This window comes from Dromaius novaehollandiae, chromosome 3 (assembly GCF_036370855.1).
Source record: "Dromaius novaehollandiae isolate bDroNov1 chromosome 3, bDroNov1.hap1, whole genome shotgun sequence".
NCBI classification, from domain to species: Eukaryota; Metazoa; Chordata; class Aves; order Casuariiformes; family Dromaiidae; genus Dromaius; species Dromaius novaehollandiae.
In genome coordinates this window covers 35,653,607-35,679,276 of record NC_088100.1, presented here as the reverse complement: position 1 = coordinate 35,679,276, position 25,670 = coordinate 35,653,607, and the positions used below count along the sequence as shown (strand labels likewise).

At 36.5% G+C, this 25,670-nt stretch overlaps 2 protein-coding genes across 7 annotated transcripts in view; one reads left to right on the top strand and one right to left on the bottom strand.

The window, feature by feature from the left end:
* Window positions 1–17,645, top strand: part of IMPG1 (interphotoreceptor matrix proteoglycan 1) — a 63,873-nt gene extending 46,228 nt beyond the window's left edge. Inside the window, exons 13-17 of the mRNA XM_026102290.1 lie at window positions 3,813–4,387; window positions 5,349–5,568; window positions 9,570–9,780; window positions 12,559–12,642; window positions 15,818–17,645. Of these exons, the coding sequence (XP_025958075.1) occupies window positions 3,813–4,387; window positions 5,349–5,568; window positions 9,570–9,780; window positions 12,559–12,598 (1,046 nt within the window). The 3' untranslated portion in view covers window positions 12,599–12,642; window positions 15,818–17,645. The remainder of the gene's footprint in view (window positions 1–3,812; window positions 4,388–5,348; window positions 5,569–9,569; window positions 9,781–12,558; window positions 12,643–15,817) is intronic.
* A 658-nt stretch (window positions 17,646–18,303) lies between these two features.
* Window positions 18,304–25,670, bottom strand: part of MYO6 (myosin VI) — a 116,521-nt gene continuing 109,154 nt past the window's right edge. For 4 of the 6 annotated variants that reach the window (XM_064508685.1, XM_064508688.1, XM_064508687.1 and 1 more), the window contains 3 exons: window positions 25,473–25,499; window positions 23,172–23,390; window positions 18,304–21,747 (listed from right to left, as the gene is read on the bottom strand). In XM_064508685.1, the coding sequence (XP_064364755.1) occupies window positions 21,548–21,747; window positions 23,172–23,390; window positions 25,473–25,499 (446 nt within the window). In that variant the 3' untranslated portion in view covers window positions 18,304–21,547. The remainder of the gene's footprint in view (window positions 21,748–23,171; window positions 23,391–25,472; window positions 25,500–25,670) is intronic. The other 2 variants (XM_064508686.1, XM_064508690.1) reach the window with 1 other exon arrangement.

Sequence of the window (25,670 nt, the reverse complement as noted above, 5' to 3'; positions counted from 1 at the left end):
GGGTTTTCCTCACTTAAAAAATATATAAGAGGACAAACTAATTAGCTACCTAAAATAAAGCTGTTAAAATTGCAGTCAGTTTTTTTTCTGATAAATCAGACCTACGTATTCTACTCTCTCAGCTGGGAATGAATGCCTGCATGCAGCACTTCTATTACAGAGATTTAATATAGCAGCGTGCACAGGAAATTGCCTCTTAATTTAGAGTTTACACATATTTGCAAACAGCAGTTTAGTTTTAGATATAAAACTCTCCTCAGTACAAGCTTGTCCTGCCTTATCCATATAATACAAAAATATCTGGAGATTTCAGTGAACATCTTTGTGGGAGGGTAAGAGGTGGCTAGGAGTTAGAGTTGAGGTTTTTTTTATTGTTGACAACAGTTTTTAATCCTGTGCCATTGTTCAACCTTTGATTACACTGGGGGCATATTTGAGTTCAGCTTCCTATTTCCTACTCTCTGCAGGTTCACTACACCTAAATCATGGTGTTGTAGATGAAACTGCATGCTGAAATGAAATACACTGAGACTAAGAATGTCTAAATCATCAGTGTTTATGCATTTAAAGGTTTCATAAAATAATTGCCTGTGTTTTTTTTTTTTAATCCTTCTGCTGTAAAAAGCCTATCATCTACAAGGCAAACCATGGAAAAGTGTTGCAAATAGTTGCTTTATGAGGAATAGTTTAAGTATAGTTTGTGTTCCAAGTTATTTCAAAGTAATATAAAACTAACATTTGAAATGCAAATGTGAAGGGGTGTTTTGGATTCCAAACGTCTAGGTCTTCTTTACATTTCACCCATAGTTTTTAATTCAAAAGGATTCATTTGATTACATAGCCTCATGTAGACAGTGGAAAAACTTGGCATAAACTGGTCACAAATCATTTTACTGCTGATTTTAAAGGGTGGCTTGTGTAGGCATGTTCTGCAGCAGTAATAAGACGGACAGACAGACACACACACACGCGTGCGCGCGCGCCAAAGTGCGACCAAGAGTACAGTAACCCGATGTTTGCGAATGGTGCTGTGTTGTAGTAAACACTCAGCAGTCTTCTGGTGAGCCCATTTTCTTTCACTTTGCAGGTGACAAACACCACATCTGTGGTCAGTGACTGTCTCAGCTAGAGGGGCAGTGACTGATATATAAGGATTGGTATCTTATTAAAACAGGGCCTTCTAAGTTACTTTACTTGTGTATAAGAGAATGCTAGAAGACATTTATATTCTATATATAGCCTAGAGGCTATATATATATATGTGTAGGGTATATATAGCTATATTCCAAATCTATGGTGAATGTATGATTAGTCTGCTTCATATTTGCTGCAATTTCAAAGCCATTTTGGTACTTCTTTCTCCTGTAGTTGCCTATTTGTAAAATGTAAACTGCCTAACAAATATCGTCATAATCATACATCCACCAGACCTCGAAACATTCAGGCGTGTATTGTCATGCTGAAAGAAGGTTGCTTCAGGGAGCTGCAGCTTCAGTCCATCAGTGGCTGATCCTGCATTAAAGTCTCAGGTACAAACTCTAAGAAATCTTTTCTGAATTCCCTTAAATGGTGTATTGCACTCTTTATCAGCGTAGCAAATAACAGCAAGAGTTTTCTTAAAAAGAGAATATCGCTTGTGCTGTTTTAATTTGCTTTCCTAATCTGTCCATATCTTTGATAATACAACAATGAGGATGTGACGAGAGAAAAGCACCTCAGGTTCTTGATGTAGTGTTAGGGCACCAAGCTGTGGTGCAGCCTTTGGTGTTACATGCTGCATGCACAACCCCTGTTCCATGCAATACTCTGCTATTCTCTTTGGCTCCATCCTCTCAGACTACAGGACTAGGGCTGTAGCTCTTATATTATATTGGCATCAGTGCAAATTACACATCGCAACAAATAGGAGGAGACTGCACAACTGTACTAGCTTAAATGGGAATTTACTGCACCCACTTCATGGCCCTTTTGTGTTTCCAGATCAACACGGACAGTTTGGGCTTACAGTGAGGATGCAACACTTGGTCTTCTCCTGCATTCCATTCCATTCCATAGTGCGTCTCACAGTCTTTTCCTGAATCACCAATGCTGTGACATCATTTGAAGCAGAACCGAAACGTAGAACTCCCACATCCTACTCCAACAGTTTAATCACTAACCAGTCTACTAAGTGTTTTAGCTAAACATACTACTGTCACTAAATCACCATATTAATGTATATAAGAGAACAAATGACTAAAGGGGAAAAAAATACAGCAGATGTTAGCAAAGCTTTTTGCAAAGTGGTAACTGGATGGGAGAAAATTTTTTCCAAGGAGCTAAATGTAGTAAAACTACATACGGTGTTTCAGAGCAATTTTGGAAGAAAATATCTGTTTTGAGAGGTGTGGGCAACTTAACTAAATGGGGATATGGCTATGTATTCCTACTAAAGCACAGTAGCTTTAGCCTATGTATGACAGTATATGATACATCAGTAAGGAGAAGAACAGAAGCATGAAAATAGTGCTTTAATAATGGCTATATAGAGAAAAAGTCCACGTTAGATTAATCCTTTGAACAAGGCACTATACATACAGAGAGGAAGTCAGGAACTAGTACATTTTATTAAATTACTAGTGTCAAGAAAGTAAACGGCTGTTTTATATTAAGCTTTTCTTTGTTGGAAATGTATGTTCGTTCCTAAAAGCAACAGCATGATAAAGAGAAGTTTGGACCACATTCCTTTAGAAGCAAGGAAGCAGAAAGGGAAACAAAGAACATCTATGGATAATTCCTATTAAATGGATATAATAATTGCCATCACTTGCAGTCTGGGTTATTCCAGAGGCAAAAAAAAAAAAAAAAAAAAAAAAAAAAAAAAAGTTCTTAGTACTTTTATTGCCACTAAGCAAAGATTAGTGTTTAGAGATGGAGAAAAGTCCATCAATTGGACAAAAACTTACTTCCTTTCTTACCATCTGAGATCAGTGATTTTGCCTAGAATGTACTGCTAAAAGTCCCACAGGAGAAGCCCACATAAGTGTATCACTGGAAAAGTACGAAGTTGTCAGTTTGGGCAGATGTCTGTCACTTAAAGGCCATCATTTTCTGTGAAGCTATTGTAGTTAGTTGGCTGCCAGCCAAATTCAAACAGTCATCACACTCTAGACTGGAATTTCAGCTACATTTATCATAGTTCCTAGACCCATGCCAAGCTCCAAGATCCAGTGGGGATCTCATAGAAGTTTGGCATCTGGGTCAAATGTCTGCTTTAAGTGCAGCAGATGATTTCTTATGGTTTGGGGTATGTTTTCACTGATGCTGTTGTTGTCTTTTAGGTAAATTGACACAGTTTGCATCCAAAGATGCTGTACCATTTTGCATAACCATATTTTATGATTACTGACAAATAGCAGCTTTAATCTCTCAAAGAGGAGGAGGGAACCAAAATGACTCAGGCATTGCACTGATCCAAGCAGACAACTCGAAGCTGCAGTCTACTCTTTCAGTCAATATAAACTGACAGTGCGATTATGTACCTTCAAAACTAGAGTGCACTTAGGAATAGCTCAGGAAATACTTACCAAGTGTAATTATTGTTTAAACACAGCACCCACAGAAATCTCCTCAATCACACATATGGATTGGGTGTTTTTTTCCCAGTATGACTTCCTAGGTGATGGCAATAACGTTTTCATGTTTAGATAATGTTAGTGCTTGTTTTTAAAAAAGCTTCAGTGGGAATTCAGTGTACCTCTAGGTCCCCTGCTTGATGTCTGATAGATCTGCTTTTTGAAATAGCTATTTGCTTTTCCCCTGTTTTTCTGCAGCAGTTAAGATCATGGATCAACCAGAATCATCAGGCGATGACATTTTGGTTACAGCCAGCACTTACCTTCAGACAAAAACATTGCCTTTCTTTATTGGTGATCTCTCTGCCACACAGCCTGAAGATGCTATTGCAGATGTGCTACCATCAGACCAAGTAGCAGTGCTGCCTCCAGCGACTAGCCCATCCCACAGTCTGTCTGTTATCATCAACCAGTCCCTTGAAGTAACAGATTCCTCAGTGCCAGCAGCTGACAGCATTGCTCCTGTGGGCGCTGCGACCGGAGTGCAGGATATTGCTGCCGAGTTAGATGGCGTCAGTGAGATGAGCACAGCAGCACTGGATGAAGTGGAGCACGGCAGTGGATATATCTCAGTGCTGAGAACTCAGCCTGCAGAAACCACCCCAGCTCCTACACTGAAGTATGTAACTACCAGCTCCATGACAACTGCAGCCAGAGGCAAAGAGCTAGTGGTTTTCTTCAGCCTGAGGGTAACCAACATGCACTTTTCCGATGACCTCTTCAATAGGAGTTCTCCAGAATACAAAGCGCTAGAACAGCAGTTCATGCAATTGGTGGGTGAAGATCAACTTGAACATCTTACATAGCAGTTAGGCACGATTTAACAAAATACATTTTCCCCACCACTAACTTACATGAATTTTTGCTCCATAAGTTAGGGGAAGCAACAGTAAGCTTGTACCTTGAGGTTTTGGCTGGAAAATAATGGTCCATTCCAGTTGGCTCAGGCAGCTAACTAGACACTGAAAAGCACAATATGTTAACAGGATCAGACCCTACTACCATTCAATCTGATAAGCTGTGTTTTTAGTGGTTTCTTGGGGAGTGGGAGGACACACACAAGCCTGGGATGCTGTCCGAGTATGAAGAAGCAGTTTATGAAGTTGTTTTCACGTGTCAAGAGACACATGAAAGTGTTTACCTGTTCAGGAGGCTTCAAATACATGCCTGGCATATAATTTTATTTGGCTTTTTTCTTATATTCATGTCAACAGCATGGTAATGCTGATTACATCTAAAGCTCATGTCTTTATGCTAGATTTAAAATTAAGCCTTTAAAAATATATCATAGCTTAGCAAAGGGAATGTGATTAGATACGGATTTCCTCCATGGGTACAGTAGGGCAACAGGTTGCTTCAGTAACCCGCCTGCTATGCTGTGCTCTAACCCACCTGGATTGAACATTTGAAAATAATTAAAGTTGGCTTTTGGGAGAAGTGATTTTTTTTTTAATTCCAGATGAATAAACTCCCCAACTGCTGTGCACTTCATTATTGGGGAAATTGCTGCACATCCATCTCAATACATCATTCGGAAAGACGCAAAGGTCCAGAGGAATATAGCAATAAACAGAAAAGTGAATTTGGTGGTGGAGTTTAATGCTTGTATTAAAGTCAGAGAAATAAGTGTGCAATAGATATATGTACTTGATAATGAAAAGTGACTATGAGAGAAATTGATAGCAGCTAGACATCAACAGTAATTTAAAATAAAAGCAACTTTCTGTTTTGCAGCTACTTCCATACCTTCAGTCCAACCTTACAGGTTTTAAACAACTTGAAATACTTAACTTCAGGAATGGAAGTGTGATTGTCAATAGTAAAATGAAATTTGCCAGAACAGTGCCATACAATATCACAGAAGCGGTACACTGTGTTTTGGAAGATTTCTGTGATGCTGCAGCCCAACGCCTCAATTTGGAGATTGACAGCTATTCCTTGGATATTGAGCCAGGTAAGACTGTGTTACTAATGTACATGCAAAACCAAAACCAGATAGGTAACCTTCTCCATATACCTACAACTTCAAAAAGATTACTGTCTGTTTTGGAAAGACTGGTATTAGCAATGGTCTCCCAGCAATAAGTAGAAATATGAAAAACTGAGATCTTGCAGATTCAACTACCAGCAGACATTTTTGCATACTGTAATATCTCATGAACAAATTACATTGTTTTGTTAATAGGCAGCAAAGCCAAAGGCAGAATAGACATGATGTGAATTATTGTTCTTTTAGATCAGTAACCCCTCAGTCAGTCATTCTGGCACCATGGTAGAAGGACAGTCCACTTAGGACATTCATGGTAAGAGTAAGGATCTCCAGGAAGCATGCGGAAATCACTGAGTAGAAAAATCACATTAACAAAATATGCACATGCAATGATGTCTTGGACTATACAAGCAACTCTTCTGAGGAAAATGGGACTCAGAAGGAGATCACAAGAGTTATCAATCACTCTGATTTTTTTGTGGTTTAAAGCTCCCTTTTCCACTTCTGCATCTAAGTTTTTCCTGCTATCTTCAGGAAATAAGAATATGAAATTAAAAGAAATACAACAACTTTGGGGGAAAAACAATGAAAACTACGTCAAGACGATGAGATCCATATAAGGAAATGCTTGTGGTATTGGTCTCTTCCTTGCATATACAACAAGGGCTTTTGAGAACAAGAGCTAAATACAGGAAATTAAAAACTTCCTAGTATAAGTGCTGGGCGAAGACAGGGTGAATACTGCTTATGCAATTTACCTGAGTGACCGATCCAAATCTTGCATTTGAGTGTGTAAAACATTGGTTTTGATTATTTTTGCAATGCTGTAAGTGAACCTTAGGTCATAGCATCATTAAAGCACTATAGAGTTAGTTCAAGACAGGAGGGTAATTTCTAGGAATTATAATATTCTACAGAAATTCACTGACCAGCAACATTACTGCCTATTGCACTCCGTAGGTTTCTAATTTCAGAACCCCTGCTGATTTAATACCTTTCAAATACCGTATGTCTGCAGTCCTTGTTAAACTGTATGAAGTCAGTAACAATACATCAGGGCACTACTTTAATGTAGGAAGCTTAGAATTTTCAGTCTGAGTCATGACTTTTCCTTATACTGTTTGTAAAACCGAAGCCTGGATCTGTTTTTGGTTTTTAGTTTTTACTGTTTCAGTTGTGAACTTAATTTAATTGAAATGGAGAGGAAAAATACCATTACTTTAGCATGCAGATACCTTAATCAGTTTTGGTTAAGCTGTTGTTTTATGTAAAGATCTTGGGCAACTCCAGAACAAAACAGCCATATACAATTCATACAACAGTTTCTAATCCATCTTCATTTTACATATCTCCTCATGGCCACCAAAAGAATTGGAATTATTTGTAAAGAAAATTAAAAAACTGCAGGATTTTAACTTTTAAATACTGCCATGATAAATTGATATTTTGATGAATAAAGTAATAAATGAGTCTGAGAAAGAATGAACTTCAGGCTACCACACATTCTCTGCTTTGGCAGTAAACTTCATTAAATAAAAATTAAATCCAAAAAGTTGATAAAATGCAAATACAGAAAAGTACAAAAATCTTTCATTGCCTCCATATCTACTGCTTTCAGGGCTCACGAGCAATAGCAGAATGCCAAAAAAAAAAAAATTTTAGAACCTCACCATATTTCCATATAGGTGTTTCAAAGCCCCACTGTCTTTTTACTTCAAAAAAAAAAAAAAAAAACCAAAAAAAAACCTGTTAAATAAATTAAGGTAATTCAAACAAATCCCTATTTACTGTGAAAATAAGAGCCATCTAGTGGTAACAAAATTATACCACAGTAAAACACTCAAGGGAACTGACAAGTCCAAACTTTAGTACTATAAGACCCAGCCAAACTGCAGAGCTGTAGTACACAACCATGGCTACTACAAAGATAGAGCCTGTTTTTCTCTGGTAGCAGCATCAAGCTTTATTTCCACTAGTATGAAGTTAAACTGTGATCATGAAAACTGGGGGGACGCTTACAGCAGACATGCAGTTGATGCAGCTGTTAATATTTTAATCAATTACTCCATTGTACAAACTCTTCTGTTAATCATTTTTCTTTCATGAGTGTTCTGGAATTGCTGGGAATGCAGTTCTCTGTGGGATAAGCAATGAATGTGTAGAAACTAACTTCCTCTTTTGATTTACCACCTATTTCTGTTCCATTAGAAATTACATTTTGTAGTTCCCCATCAGTAATTTCAGTGGCCAAAATGAAGTACTTGGAATAATTATCTTTTTTACATATAAGCAAGAGTTTGCCTGATAGTAAAGTTATCTTCTAATTTATTGTAATTCAGCGATGCTCGGTTATTGTTTTAAGGTTTATTTTTAAATCCATTTATAATCCAGGAGCAAAGTAGATCTCAAATTAAAATGCACAGGGCATAGAGCGAAGAGAGAGCAAGCATGTTAAAACTGCTTCCGCTGGTCTTAAATTCAAAAAAGCTACTAGCTCTAGAATTATAAAGGAGTTCAAAATGAACAGCTCAGCTGGATTAATTTCCAGCAGTTTAGCGCATCCTAGCGCATGGCTGAGATTTCCAGCACTGCTATAAAGAATGTGATTCTCATTTCTCACTGAAATTAATATAACTGAGCATCTAGGTCCCTGAAATGGCTCTGGAAAAAATTTCTCAGCCACAGATATATGGGTGCTACCTGCAGTACCCAGTATGAATCTTAAAGAGAAATGTTAACCCTGCGTAACTACAAAAGGTTTTTTTTGTATGCACTGATATTTTAAGTGATTTCAATAATTAATTCCTATACACCAGACCCAACCCCAAGTTTCTCTGCTCAGCTAAGACTGCATGTGCAAAATTCCCTTGAACAGTTCAGGTCACTCAGGACTTGATGTGAACCTGTGAATCTGTGAACCTGTGCTCATTTCCTTCTCTGTGCTCTAGCTTTCTCGCCTTTGTACGCTCTTTTTTTTTTTTCTTCCTTTCTGGATTCACACATCTGATTGAAACTGTTTGCTGCTCATTTACTGATAGGAGTAGAATTTGTTGAATTTGTACCCCCTGATCTGGTTCTTAGCTTTTGCCTTCTATCTGTGGGCTTTACCCCGTGATGTGCAAGAAACTGCCTCCACAAGACAAGATTGGTGGATGCAGCCCTCCTCATTACCTTATTCTGCCTTTTCAGCATGCAGCTGGGCTGGGAACTGTGTTAAGATGACTCCTGTTGGGTCTTCCTTTCATTTCTAGTAAGAAGCAGGGGATTGGAAAGGAGAAGTAGACTAGTCTGACAGGGGAAGATAGGACTTTAGGCTGTCTCTGACTTTAGCCTTACTCTGAACATCAGCAGATTCATAGATTATGAATCAAAAAAGAGTAAGTCTTACAGCAGTAAGTCCCTTACTAATCAAAAAAAATAAAATAAAATAAATCAGCAAGTTTTCCCAGTGCTACCAGATCACTTCCAAAAAAGCCCTGGAAATATGTATTTTCTGTAGGCGGTGCCAGTATTTCTAGGTTGCAGTCATCATAGTATTGTGCAATACTCAATAATCTAATTTCCTCTCCTGGTCATGTTCTAAATTAGACTAAGACGATTGCAGCAGGAGCTGTATTTCTTACACATATGTAATACAGTAGCGTAGCACCAATGAGTATAAAGCTAGCACTTTAGAGTAAAAAAGGATCAAAATATCCAGAAATGAAAGCCCTTGTCAATGAGACAGAAATAAAATCACAGCTTAAAAGTAATGGGAGAAAGTACTGTACAAGAAAATATTAGCTTTCATGCTTCCTGTGTCATCCAGAAAAACGTCCTTTTTTGCTGGACTACATGCTGCTATCAATCTGCACAAGTAGCAGGCTAGTAAATTTGTATTGCTCTCTCCAGCTGCCAGAAAGCCTGCCAAATACTTTGGGGTAATGCATCAACGCATCAATTAATGATTTATCCATCCTTTACAGCTGATCAGGCAGACCCATGCAAATTCATGGCCTGTGACGAGTTTTCAGAATGCATAATGAACGAGTGGACAAAAGAGGCTGACTGCCTTTGTAAACCTGGTTATGCAAGCCAGGACGGACTACCCTGTCGGAGCCTGTGCGAGATGGAACCGCATCTTTGCATCAATGGTGGGAAATGTGAGTTAGTTCCAGGAAAAGGAGCTGTCTGCAGGTAAATAACTGACATTTAACACGAATTCTGTTAACGGATCCCCTGAAATGTCTGTTGCGTGAAGAAGCAGTGCTGAGCGTATACTTTTAAACAGCACAAACTATCTGCTAACAAGCCAAGAAGTCTATAATCTAATCAGACACTTTAGACTACATTGCTATACCCTGCCTCAGCACAAACAGCTTCACTACAAATCAACTTTGGCCTATTAATATGCATAGACCATCGTGATCTTGTTATTTATTAAAGATTCATTAGAGATGTATTAGAAATTCAGTGTCATTGGCAGAGATGGCATGGCAGTCATGCATTCCTTTTAGATTACCAGATACATTTTGGAAAAATAAAATTATAACACCTTCACATTTTTGCTAGTGATTAAATAGTACAGTTTTAAGAAATTAAGTTTTTCTGAGTTTAACTAAAAAGGAAATCTGTATTCTTTTAAGCACAGCTATGAACATGTATGACTCCAGGCCAGCCAGTAAAGCACATAAAGGCTGAGACTGCTTGCAGGTTTCAGAGCTTTCTAGGAAAGAATTGAGGACTAGGAGCTGCTGCTAACTGCAAACAGACTCCATAAGGATTTTTACATGGAGTGACATTAAGCCAATATTAAGTACTGCCATAGTACCTGAATACATTAATTCTTCTGTAAAAACATCAAGAGTCATTTCATTTTAAGACTAGACTGCCCAGAGCCCATGTAGAACTGTGTATGCCAGACTGGCACACGGTAGTTGACTGCCCAAGTGTGTAAGCAAGCGACAATTATATAATCCTTATACTTGCTCATTCTCAGCTCTTTCTCTCTTAATACAAACTTTAGTAGATTAATGATATATCTTTTAAAGTATTTAGGATTAATATCAAACAACAAGACTACTGAACAAGTTCTGCATATGATAATTTCACTATAACAACATAACTGCCATAATTTATTTTTTGCAGCAGGCATCATAGAAAAGATACTGGAAAATCATATTGAATTCACCAAAGTTACTGTTGAATTCCTGATTTTCACAGTCACAGTAGTGCAGCGTCAGTACTTAGTACCAGTAATTAGTCTGTGATCTAAAGGGGGCCTGTTAAAAACTTCAAAGGGTACCTGTTCATATTTCATACCTTCAAAGGGGACTACTGTTCCAAGATGAGGACACTAAGGACAAATAACACCTTCCCATTTCAGAGATGCCTGGCTTAGACAATGTACGGTAATTACCGAACCATCATTTGGGAGGTCCTGAATGCCATCTCTAGAATGGTTTATCTTACAGGCAGGCCATGGACATAGCAGGGATAAAAGTGTTTAAAGTAGTAAGTGAAACTTTGTGAATTATATCAAATTACAATAATTTAGCATCAGTCTCAGCCTGACAACTTACACAAACTTGTGCGGTCTGCATAAAGTAAATTATAACCTACAGTGGAAGCATTTGCTTTAGTCAAGCACTTGTTTTGTTTGTGAATTTAGTCAGAACCACACTATTATTCACTCTCACTAATTTGAAACCCTGTGTTCTCATACATAATATGCAGTCTTCTCCCTTGCCTTAAGGGGAGCTATTCTTAGTAGAACTCATATTTTAGATCTTGCTTCTCAGGTTAAACAGAACAGGTGTCAAAGACATTGCATTTACAGATTAGTCCAAAACACCTCTGAATTTCTAGGGCGCTAGAACACAAACATTATTTCAACTTTGTTGTGGGGCTAGGAATTAGTCAGAATTGTTCCAGATGCCTAATTTACTTAAAATTTGGAGGTGGGGAAAGAATATATTAGGGTCTTGCTGTTTTATAGTAACACTCATGAATCTAAGAATACTTTCTTTCTTGTATTATCAATCATATCATTTCATACAGTCATATGACATTTAATTATATTGGGAATACTGTGCTTATATTTAATTACAGATTTTCCTTTATTTTCAGTTGAGGTACTGTGTATTTTCTGCCCTGAAGTTCTGTATATTTCTCTCTTCCTCTCCATATTTTAGATGCCCTGTACGCAGACACAAGTTTTACCAAGGAGAGCGCTGTGCAAAATTTGCTCCAGAACCCATACAACCCTTCATTTTTAAACCTGTTATTCTTGGCTTACTAAGCCTTGTTTTTCTTTTCATCATTTTAATTTTTAAGTTAAGAAGAAAATGCAAAAGAAACTCTAATTTGGAGTAAGCTGCTCATGATCTTTTTCTTCACATTTTGAAATGTTCCTTTTTTTCCTTTGTAATTTAAAGTCTTACATAAACAAAAATGTTCTGCGTTGTAGAAGTCCTACTTCCAACAGCTGCAATTCAGAAAATGCTGTAAGAGTTAATCCTGCTTTTGAACATGATGAACCCATAACTAGCTTTTGTCACACGGCTTGTAGCGTAAGTGCTTGTGTCAGTTCTTCAGAGATCATTGATCAAGGAGCATTACACACATTTGAAAATACAATGCAGCGTGGAGGTAAAATGCATGTAAATCCTTTCCTTGTCCCTCAACAAACAGCCCCATCTCAAATAACAGGTCCATTTTCATGTATTAACTCTACAACTAAATCAAGTTTGTCTCTAACCTCTTGCTTTGCAATTTCAGAACGAAAAATACTAATTCATATATTTACTTTTTACATTTGCTGCTGTGTAGGTTTCCTAACAGAATTGTAGAACTGCCTCTGTTACAGCTCTTTTGCATGGCTTTGGCGGTCCAAACTATCAGAGTGTTTTTGGTGATATAGTGAAATAACTAATCTTGTGCATCTTTTTTTTCTTTTTCTTCGAACTCTTGTAGGTTACCAGACGAGTTTACAAAGCCAAGACTAACAAGTTAGTCTCTGAAATTCTGCAATTCGAGCATCAGCCAGACAAAAGCAAGGTTTGTGACTATTTTCAAGAGCTTTCAAGTTCTATTGAGTTTCCTATGTTGTAGATATTACCACAAAGCCTCTCTTTGTACTAGTTCCATACTCCATTTACAGCTGAATTCGTTTTCTTTCTTCTGTTGAAGATCTTTTGTTTCGATGCTTGCTATGACAATGATAATGCATTCTGAAATGCTTTTATGCAAAGTTCTATTTCATCATAGTCATATTTGTATAATAAATATTCACCCTATTCATATCTAAAATAATGAAAATGAAACTTAAAAAGCAAACCAAAGGGAAAGTTCTAATAGGAATAACATCATTTAAAAACGAGAAGCTGTCTGCTTAAACTACATAGTATTTGAACAAGTAGGAATTCCAATTTGAACAGAATATTGTATAATGCTCATATCTTAAACATGTTGTTTCAAGTATGGGATACGTCTTGTACTTTGGGGGGGGTGGAAAAAAAAAGGCCAGGGAGGGGGAGAAAAGCTGAATCAAGAATTTCTCTAAAATTGCCAGACTGTCTCTATGTTCTGATGTACTTGAGCGTGCTCCCTCAAAAGATGGACAAAAAGCTGTTATCTTGCCATTTGCATTGTTCTGAATCATAGCCTGGTTAGGAACAAAAAGGGTTTACTATAGCTGTTAGTACCGTATCCCTACAGGACTGCCCTACCTCTAGGTATATACTATTGGAGACAGGATACTGTGCAACAAAATCTTTGGCTTGAGCCAGTACAGCCATGCTTAGGTAAATAAGGAAACAGGTAATATTATACCATAGAGAACAATTTATTTTCACTGATCTTGACACAGAAGATTCTTACCCAGATCTGGTCTCTTTGGGTACTTTAGGGGAAAGTTTAGGCTGAACTGACAAGAAGGGGGCCTGGAACACAATGAAAAGATCTACAAGTCAACAAGGACGAGCTGTTCAGGAGAGCTTGAGAACGAATTGGCTTCTCTCCTAATAAAAGCACTAACATCTGCAATTGTTTTTAAGTCCTAGAACGCAGCATTTTGTTACAGCCATCTTAGAAGAAGTGTGTGGGCTCTATTTAACTGCCAAAAGTGTACTGACAAAGCTCTTAACAAGATATAGTTAAGGAAATGCTGAAATTAAGAGCAACATTTCCATTTCATAATCTGGAAAACTTCTTTTGGGCCAGGATTTTTATGGCACTTGAATTTTCAGGAGGAGTTGGATATCTGGAAATCCTAAGCCGATTTGAAAATTCCAGCCCAGATATTTAAAATGATTTTGATTTTTTCCAATGCATAACAACACCTTACTCTTTAGGACACCTTAACTACAGTAAGTATAACTCTGATTTTATAAAAGTATATATGAAAATAAACATAAAATTCCCATAGAAACTAAAAGAACTTCTAATCCTTTCCTAAGCATGAAAAATGTTTCCATTTTCAGTTATAGGGTCACTACATGGATTCCAAGTAGTACCTCAGAAAAAAAAATGTACCCAGTGAGTCATCCCAGAATTAACAGAAAGCATGTTTCAGGTCCATGGGAAGAACTTGCTCTTCCTCCTTTCTAAGCTCAGTTGAAAGCACGCATTGTTGTGAACAGCTGAAAACCACAGCTACTGCTCTACAGGATTAGGTCTCTGGAAATGTTTTGTATCTTGCTCAGCAAGTAGTATAATAGAGGAATAAAACAATCATGCAAGTCTCTTTCTTTGAGCCAAAGCAGTACATGACAATGAGCTAGAATTCACACGTTCAGGCAGATTTAGACTGAGACATAAGGCAAACAAGCCCACATCTAGATGGCTTACTACAGTCGAAAGTCATGCAAGTTAAAGTTCTCTGCAAATGATCCTGTTGCTCTGATTCTCTGCTGAAGTCATCTACACATGTGCTTTCTGCTCTTTCGAGATGCCGAGTTGAAGACAGCTCATTCAAAATGCAATATTTGTCAGGTAGTAACAGGAGAGAAAGGAAATCTTTTTTTTTTTTTTTTTTTTTTTTTTTTTTTAACTATTTTACCAACACTGTCCCTTCAGTGACTGCTGTACATCCCCTATTCAAGGAAAGGGGTGCTGAAAAAGAAAACACACTACTTTCAGGTGCAAGGATCTTAATGACAAGTTGTCTGAAAAATCTGTTTTTTTCAGTTCATCTACTGGATGCTATTCTATGTGTCATCTATTTGTGCTTGCAAATGACATTTACGATGAACAGTCTTCTTTATCAAGACCTTATCTGTCAAGGTTCAGTTATGAATTTTACCCTTGAAGAGAGAAAGGATCTCACCTAAAGGGTCTTCACAAACTTTTCTAACCTTGCAGAAGACACCTGTGCTGTGAAAGATACCAGAGAGATGTTGTAACAAACTTAGATGCAACCTCATAGGACCCAGAAGTATTTGACCTAAAACATCCTGAAAGTAATGTAAATGAAGCACTGGACAAGAAAATGGTAGAATAATCTGTTTCATGATGCTGGTGCTTCATTTGATGTAGTTCAGCTGAAGCCTGAAAGTCTTTATAGGTTCCCCATCATAAATGTATGAAATGTCATTCTCTGCTCATCAAGACCAGTAACTGCCAAGTAACATCATCTGAAAAAGTGACTCTCAGCCACCAGGAAAGATGACTGGAATTAAATTTGAGAAGAAAAAGAAGAGACTACAGTTTCTTTCATATTCATGCCAGGCACTGGGCATCAAGCAAACCCTATTTTGGACTAAAGAGATAGGGCAACAAATACAAGTTAGCCTATTTGAGCTCCCCACCAATATCAGAGATTTAGCCTACAGTCACAGGGGAAAGATGACCTAAAAGAGCATTCAGAGGTGGAAGTGCTGTCTTCTCAGTTCAGCTTTACAAATGTGTGTGTTAGAGTGGCACACTGCATTCTAATTATTTTATAGTCAAAAATAGGCCCTTCAAATTATGATGAAATAGGTGATACTTGTTATTTTGTATAGAAACACAGCATTGTTACACCAGTGAGGAAAAATAATTCTACTGTAAACTCAATGACTTGTGTAAAAGTAGGTATGTAAAATAGCTTCAAAAGTAGAATTAACTCAAGTTTTCCTTAGAATGAACTGGAAATTAGCCCAACAGTGAGATCTTGCCTATTAACAGCAGATTAGTAACACATTTTCAAATGCAAAAATGCTTTTTAAATGTCTTATGAGAGTTTCTCTTGCAGGTGTTCAAAAAAAGGATGCCTGCATTATTCAAGACTGGACCTTCAGGTTACATTATGCCTGAGAAAATTCAAGGATTACTACAGATTCACCATTTTAGAGATAAAATCAGTGTATATGAAACACATTGTTTCATTAAAGAAAAACGAACACCTATTTGACCATGTCTCAAATTTTCCTGTTAAGAAGTTACCAGTGTTAAGATGCACGCATTAAGCATATAGTGCTTACATATTTTAATTGTATTTTTATTTAAGAGCCTAGTGCTAGAAACGGATCTTGCTGAAAAGTGACATTGTTTGCAATCTTGTATGTCACAAACAATCTGGTAAACATGTAGAATAAACTTTAAAGCAGTTCTACATCATTTTATTAACATTTCTACACTCACTAAAGCAGTGTAAGTGGCAAACATTAAAACAAGAGCTGTCATTAGCAAGGATCTTTTTTATGACCAAAGGCCACATTAAAAAGCGTTTGGGAACTTTTTCATTCTCACCTTACAAAACTCACATTACAAACCACAAATCGGTTGGGGTTTTTGTGAGTGAGTCAGTGAGTGAGTGTTTTTAAATGGCTTCTCTGAATATCACTCTTAATTTCCTGTTAACACTGTGTTTGCATGCATGCGTGTATATATACACCCCCCCCACACACACACACACACTTCACTGCTTAATTTCTGGTGATAAACTCTCTTATCCAAAGACTTCACACTTTTCGCAGAGGCAAAATGTCTGCAATTTTCATTTGTCTAAGGATATGAGATTTATATTCACAACCACCCTCCCAGCAGCAAGTCAATTACATATTCACACAGAGGCAGGCACACTTAAAACTCAGCATACATGCAAATAATTTCAAGAAGCTATGATTATTTTTTGTAGAAGAGATCTCAGCAGACAATCAGCAGCCATTAAGTATTTTATAGGCTTAGCAATTTGTGCTCAGTGGATCCACAATCCAGATTCAAGCATGAGCATGACTTTTCCTTGAACATCTTTTTCATGAGCATATATATGTTGCACCAGTGCTGTGTAACCTTCAGGTACTGCTTGCTGCTTGGTGCGTACCAGAGGTTGTACTTACAGTTCAAAGTGAGGTTCTGTGAAGTTCATGACTATACTGGTTGACACCTCCTCATGCAGATCTGAACCTTGTGTGTATTCGGGATAGTAGCTGATCTCAGTGACAAGTCTCTTTTGTTTTTAACAGCTAGCCCCACACAATTAGCACAGCAAAGACTGAACTTTAGTCTACCTTATCATCTACCCTCTAGAGAACTGTTACTGAATTCCAGACAGTTAATTGCACAAACAGGTTTGCCTGCAGAACCAACAGAACTGGCAAATGTGTACAAATGAAATTCACCAAGAAACCAAGGTTGAGTTTCCACAGCTGAAATATTTTTGATATATTTAACTTGAAAATATAAAAATAAAATATAAATATGAAAAAAAACCAGAAACTGAAGGTGCAGTCTTACGTAATAACACTTCAGAGTAGAACCTCACTTTAAAAACACTCCTTGCAGAGCACTGAAAGTCATCCCTGCCAACAAATGACAGCTTTTTACAATTGCTCATGTAAGTTAAGAGTGCTGCAAGCATTCCATCATTTCCCTTACAACTGTTTATTTTGTATGTGTTTAGCATATTTTAATTAATAGCAGTTTGCATTAGATAAAAAAGATAATTTTTAAATGTGTATTTTAATAATGATTATTCATGACTATTTATCATGCCCAACTATTAATTACCAAATATATTTGCTGGATGTAAGCCTTTTGTATTTCAATAAAATATAATAAAACCATTTACTTGAAAATTTCACAGATTATTGAATTGGTATTTAATCTCACACTAAAAAGCCCACTGTCTTAAAGTTGGTGTTAAACCACAGTTTAACATAGGAAATAAAGATCATAAAGAAAATGACACAGAACTACAGCTACTAGATATCTAAGTCCGAATTTCTTCAATCATCTTAAATTTGAAAAAAATACCACTCTGATTTGGCCCTTAAAACAGCAAAGGTTCATGACTAACACATTTTTCAAAGAAAAAAAAAATTCTTGCAGCTTATAAATGCCAAGCATCGTAAGCAGTTTCACTAGTCAGATTGTCATAATCCAAAATGAAAGAAACAGTAAACAGCACAGCAGATGATAAATATGCTGGATAGCAAAAAAGTCTCATGGTGAAGTGATACTAAAAAAGTAATAAAAGTAAAAACAATTTTTTTAAAATAAATCCTGAGATATGAGACTAAGCTAGAATTTCTTAATATCAGAATGTTATTTCAGAGGGACATTTACCTTAGAAACTACAGATAAAATCTTCCCTAGAGTAGCCTTAAGCACCATAAACATCTGACAGAAAGGCAGCAGACAGTTCTAGCATAAACATTTCCCTACCCTTCCCATAACTTAATAAACTCTTATGACACTTTAAATCCTTAAAGACAAAATGCTAAGAGATATGCAACAGAGATTTCAACATGGAATGTATTTATTTATTGCTTTTTTAATTTTCAGTACATTATTAGGAGGTCATTTAAATACTTTAAAAATATTTTGGAAAAAACCCCCCAAAGGATTCAACTAGAAAAGAAAAACAATCTCATCAGTGGATGAAAGACATGTATTTAATGACCTTACGGTCATTAAATCTAGAATCTAGATTTATCTAGGAATCTAGAATATTTATATTCTTAGGTCACCTACTCAGGAACGTAGCCTAGCACGGCAATTCTCTTCCTCTCTTTTCTGGAGTGTTTTATGCAGAAGATCTCAACTACACTGGACAGCTTCACTGAGAAGCAGGAAGAAATGTTGTTTTTAAAATCAAACACACAGAACCAAACCAAGACATCTACCTCATCATTTCACTTTAAAAAACAAAATTATATTTCTCTCTATAACTATAGCTCAGTAGGGCATTAGCTAACACTACAATCCTACAGGCTCAGGCCAATTTTTTTTTTTTTTTTTTTTTTTTTTTTTTTAACTCAACCAACAGCATCACACTATCTGATGCAGCAGATGGGACAGTGGAGACTCTGTAAGCAGCTGAATATTGCCTCACATAAAAAAATAATTCTGAAATGAACTGAAAACTATATTGCACGAAAAGATCAGCCATCAGCAACGCTAAAAGAAGAGGCTGCTTTTAATGGATAGGAAAAATGCATACTACCGCACAAACTAGAACACCCCGATTTTTGGAAAGAATCTTCTGCTTGCCTCAGGCATACTGCTACAGCAATGCAGAGAGGTGGGAAATATCTCATGTGCGAACGTCCAGCCAGCAGTAATGCAGAGAGGTGGGAAATATCTCATGTGCGAACGTCCAGCCACCAGTTCCTCTTTCACTATTTCAATGTCAAAATTATTTTCCTGATTACACATATTTGTCAGTCATTCAGTTAACAAATAAACTCTATATGCACCATTCTGTAAAACAAAGGAAAGTTTCCTCTCGATGCCTATCTGTTGATAACTTACTATCAAGAAAGAGCCTGCATCAAGGAAATACTGGCATAATAAAAGGAACAGACTGGATTTTTTTTGTAGGTTCTCCACAAGTGTACATAACAGATCTTATGTGACTGAACACAGTAAGCCAAGAACAGGTAAGAGAGAAACATGGGGTGAGGCTCCTCAGCCCTATCAATTCAGTGATTTTCTTCCTCATGTCCAACGTATATGGCCATAGTTTCTTGCAGTGCTAATATTTAAAAATTTATAGAGTCTGGAAGTTCCAAGACTTTGGTTCCAATTCAGTGACACAAGAAACCAGTAATTAAGCTGCAGAAGTAGTACCTTTAAACCCATGCAACATTGTACAAGTTTGTACGCGACTTGCTAGCCAGCAGCCTGACACACTCATCTTTCATCTTACAGCCAAAGATTATTGCTTCAGTGAAGAATTTGTGTGGGTTACAATGAAAATGCAGGCTGCAATCACATGATCAAAAAAGCAGGCTGTCTATGCAGTGATACTGACTTTGAAAATAAAAAGTTCAGGAAAGCTGCAATTCCCTGATGTAGCAAATTTATACAGAGTTAGTGCATTACTCAAATATCTTCATATATATTACAGCAGGGAGTGCATTTATAACAACAGGCAGACTGTGGCATGCAGGCACAATCTAAGGTCAGCAACAACATATGCATCAACAGCTTTTACAGAACTGTACCTCCTGAAAACTAATAATAAAGCATATGTATGTATTCAAAAACTGAAGTTTCCAAAAGGTTTCAAACTTAGTAAACTGAGAGGAAATGAGTTAGTGTGAGCAAACTTTGTAACTCTGTAGAGCCAAACTTTGTTTTATAATCAGGTTGAATAATTAATTGGACATCAAGCTACTTATTTTATATTTCAATCCTATTGGAGAGATAATAACTATCACATTTAATTTGTTGAAATATGGCCAGCATTGTGAAACACCCAAGTAAGTGAATAAAATGTGTCTTAAAAACTGTATGAAATCAGTAATTCCTATCCACAAAAACTCTTATTGCTAAATAAGGGAACTGTTACAAGCTATGAAACTTGACAGAGGATATCAGATAAAGATCAACATCTGAATCACTGTGATATTGCAGTATACTAAAAACTGTAGCTACTTCAATCAGCATAAAGCATTTAGACGGTGCATTATGTTATTGGCCAGATTTTTATACAGTCTAACAGAAGTTACAGACCTTGCGCATCTCATTAGAATTAAAATAAAAAGGATGGTTGAGGCTCAGACCTCAACATTCAGTTGTTATGCTATCACCAAAAAACTAAACATATTTCCCTTATGCTATCCTTAATCTTATATGCCTCCAGATACAAACCTTGGACAATTCTGCATAATACATTTAAATTACACTACCTGGATAAATGAACCATCCAAGAATTCCTCATGGAAATTTGGTCAAAAACAAAAGAATAGTCTAATGGAAATCTGTACTTCAAAAAAAAAAAAAAATCCCTAAGAGAAAAGTGGTATAAGCCCTAATGAGCAGTACATTCTTTGAGTACCTCCAATATTACATGTATTGACATATATGAATGCTCTTCCCAGAATGTACAGAAAACCATTTATCTTTAACCAAGACAGAGGATGCATTTAGGTAGGAATTCATGAATCTCTAACAGGATTTCCCATCAGTTTCTGAAAAAGTCAATAAATACAGACATTAAGCAGTTTTCAAATCAGGACATAATATGTCTCAGATTATACAAAAGTATACTCCAACTTCTCAGGAACAGAAGTCAAAGCTAAGGCCTCACAATTTCAGTTATGAGATACAATGTATCCTCTTTACTAGGCCACCACTTAAAGTCAGCTATACAGTGTGTTAAAGAGGGATTTTTTAAAAAGGTGGTTGCAATGCAGTTCTTTGTACTATGTACCCAAAGTACAGCGAGGTTACTTACAAGCGGTAGAGTTATAACAGGAACTTTTAAAGACAATGCAACTTATAAACAGAATACGACAAACTGCACTGACTGAAATTTCTTCAAGATCCACGTAACTAGTAAGCTCACTACACAAATTAAACATCATGAAGTACAAATTAACAAGCCACATGATTAATAAAATCTGTTCACTTTATATTAAACATCTCTAATACGATTATAGAACGTTTACATCCTCTGTTGCACAGAGAAACTCTTCCCTTTGTATCACAGGCAAGGAAGGGTTCACATCGCTAAAGCTGCTGCAGAAAATGACTATTTCAATAGATTCTGCAGCATGGCCGTAGCATAGGTAGGACGAGCTTGTCTGCTTTCAATTGCATTCTGAAGATACTGGATACCTCCACAGCGCTCCCAAATCTCTTCAAACTGTCTCGGCAAAATTTCAGCACCTCGCTTTCGAGTTAAGCCAGTCTCTTCAAGATTAAGCTCACACATCTCTATATCATCCTTACCTAAAATGGTTAGGGGGGAAAAAAAAAAGAAATCTATATAAGGCTTTTACATTATTTAAAGGTGCCATTAACAAAGATTACCTCTTTGCTTTGTTTCCTCTCTCAAGCTGTAGTTCGTTAGATTTCAGAGCTTATGAGGAAAACAGGCTTCAGACAGAGATTTTTACACGCAGAGCAAAGACATAACAGATGTTTTCAGAATAAACTAATATCAGATGCTGCAACTGACAAAACTGTGCTTAAAAAGCAAGCAAAAGGGAACGAAAGGGAGATACCAAACAGATCACTGGCTTGAGATATTAGCCTGAAATCTACTACAGGATGACCACTGAATTTCTTTCACATATGCCACTGAACTGTTATTATTGAATTTAAGTGCAGCAAAATGACGAGGTAATTAGACTTTTGATCCTTTTGCCAATATTCTGAATCTGTCAGCCTCCCACACCAAACACATATAATGTTCACCAAATGGTACTGCCCACATGGAGTCTGATGAAATGATGAGTGCACTGTTATTTTAATCTTATTTTTAATAGGTGAACCATTGAATGTGGCATTAATGATAGCAATGCCGCCCTAATTTTAGTTATGGCCTTTGACACTAAACAGACAGAAGATGGTATAAGTACTTCTATTAAAAATAATTAAAAGAAAGACAAGGAACTTTGGCTGTTGTTACAGCATTGTTCTGTGAAGCTAACCAATTATGGCCTTTTCCTCTTTTCAAGTTAAACACAAAAACTCAAAATACAACTGTAAACAGAGCATTTTTCTAGTTTTTCTTCCTCCTTCAATTATCCTCCAGACAGTGAAGATATATTTCATTACCAGATCTTTCAGTATCCATTGCCACATTTAGCTTTTATTTTAAATATTTAAGATTAAGAAGCCATTCTCCCATACTAGGCAGCATAAATAGCATAAAAGCATCAGTCTGTTTTTAGCACCATCTTACAGAAAGATAAAATTTCTAATGCACAAGATGTTTTGATACATACTGCTGTAATGTTTCAAAGCTATCTCAAATCCAATACAGCAGGGAGTAGGAGTTTCCCAGGTAAGTTTATGACCACTTTTTATTTTCATGCTATCTCCAATTCAGTGCATAATCTGAGGATGGTTAATAATCAAACTATTTATACCCAACTTCCACACTTCTTTCCATGATTTCCTAAATTAAAGTACATGCACAAGTCAATACACATGACCAGTTACGCCTCCAAATGGTCTTGCGTGACATTTGGCCACCATCAACACCAGTCCCAAACTCTCAAATTCTGACCAGACAAGAAAGAAAAAAGCTGAAAAACACTGATGAAAAAACAAGAGATGACTTGGGGAACTTCTATCATTGTCCTCCTTTTCAAAACTATGTTAACAGTGAATCTTTTCCGCATCTGAATTCTGCTTTCAATACCAACCAGCTACAAGGAGAATGGGTGCCTTGTCAGGATGAAGTTCCATTTGCCGAGCAATCCATGGCCCATCAAAATGCGCGTACCACCAGCCCTTCTTCTTGTTCTGGGGATCTTTGTATTGGTCCATGGGACGGATGAAAGGAATACGGAAGTAACGCTGTTGTCTGTTTATTTCAATCTCCTGCTGTCTGGCTTGTAGCTGGGTTGTTGGGTTCTGTTGAGCTATTATACAAAAGAAGAAAGAAAAAAAAAGAAAAAAACCCAAAGAACAAAAAAATTACAATTTGCTTAATTAATCAGCAAAGAAAACAAAGAGAGACTCTCCCAGAATATAAAGTCATCCAAAAGTCTCAAAGCAATCCAATCTCACATACTGGGCATTCTCCTAATCACTACAACAACAATGCTGGTGAAAAAAGGCTGATGTTGAACTACTGTTCCTGCCTGTAATACCAGACTGCTCACTGGCCTCAAGCACATTTAGACAAAGCAAGGTGATTGAAATATCACATTCTGTTTTAAACCAATATTGAAGGTATAAGTTTCTACATAAAATTCCTTATCAACCAGAAATATTAATCAATCAATAGTCTAGTTCAGTCCATTTCTTTGTAAAACAAGGTCACTGTGCAAAGAACCAGTTTTAGATACAAAAATACAAAGCACCCCCTTTAAAGAAAGATTTTTATTTTGACAGTCAACACAGAAGGGTAGTTTTGTTACTGGCTAATTTGTTAATAGAAATGTTAACATATCCTGCTTACTACAAAACAGCCATCAACAATAACCTTCTCTCTTGATTTCTGTGTACTATATTCCAGTGTTAGAATTACTTTCTGGCTGCTTTCTTTTTTTTTTTTAAGAAGGTGTTCACTTCAGACCATTAAGATCCACTGACCAAACTTTTACAGGAGGCCACTTAGAGCTTCATACATATTTTTGGTAAACATTTTCCATATGCATTTTTGGACTCTCATGGAGTTCCGCAGATTTATTTCAAAATTTGCAGAAAAAAGAGAAACTTCCTGTTGAAGAGAAGCAAATACTCCCTGTGTTAACCCATCAACTGATCAACCTTCTTACAGTTAGAAACACAGCATCATAATCAATCTTGAATAAGATATGCTTTTGAACGAGATCCTTTAAGACCTTCCCCCTGCAAAAGCTTTTTGAAGTGATCTTGTTTTAGTGGTTTACAATACTCTCTTTGAGAAATTCTGAATATGAATCTATGTCATGTATATAGAAGTACATTAGTATTAACAGTTCAGTGTCTTAGAATAGAATAAAAGGAATAAAATTAATTCCTTTTTGCCAGTTGTCTATTAAGTAGCAAAACTAACTTTGGAGCTAAAATTTAATAAAACGAAAAGTGACAATCACTTTTAATAATGTGTTTTCACAGTTATGAACAAGACTAATAGACTAGCAAGTGTCTCCTGAAATTGCTTTTATTCACATTAAAGAAAAAACAAATTTCTAAAGTTGAAAAGCGGTATCTTAAAAATACATATATCACCCCCTCAAACTTTTTTTCATGTCCACATAAAAAAAAGAAGAAAAATAAAATAGATTTTAATATCTGAATGCTACTTGTATTCAGCAGCTCTGACAAAACATGTTTTATATGGAGACATAGACTATAACTGCAGAAAATTAATTCTATTTCTGCAAATTGTCTGAACATCTATCACAGCAGATCAGTGCTTTAATACTATCGAAAGCTTTCCGCATGGCAATGGCAATTGCTAAGACTTATTTCTACTCCTGTGCATATCTACATACAAGAGGAAATCTAGAAGCTGGGAATGCCAAGCAGCCAATATCACCGCTACTTCTCAGTGCTAAGGAAGTGTATTTCTTTATTCAAAAAGAAACCATCACCTGAATGTTAGTTTGTGTGCTAGGAAAATAGCTGTTACATTAAGTTGAATCCAGAGTTTTGCTACAACAAATAAGCTTGTACAGACAGTAAAAAATAGTAGTTAGAATTAGCACAGCATTTATTTGGAGGGTGGGGGTGTTTTTTCCCTTCAAATAACCTGTATTCGAACACTATTTAATTCTCCCTTCCCATGACTGCTCAGATGGGTAGGATCTCATGAAAATACACAGTAAAATACACCAGAGTAACATACAATTACCATCAGCTGAATATAACTAAAAATTGTAATATAACATTCTATTTTAACAATTTAATTCTACGTACATGTGTAGCAAAACGCTGGATAAATGAAGTTAGTATAGAGCTTTCAAGTGTTCCTGTTCTTTAAAGTTAGCTTAAAAAACCATTTCCCCACTTACTTGAGTTGTTCAAAAATGGTGCAAAATCTGTAAACAAATATTACATGTTGAACAAAACATAAAAGCACTGATCTTGTTTAAGTTATACTTTCATTACCTCAATGATTTTCACCAATGATGATAGAGAAATAGAAATTCTGGTTAGAAAAGAAATGGAGGTGTTGAGCTAATTGTTTGTACTCATTTTCTACTCACTGA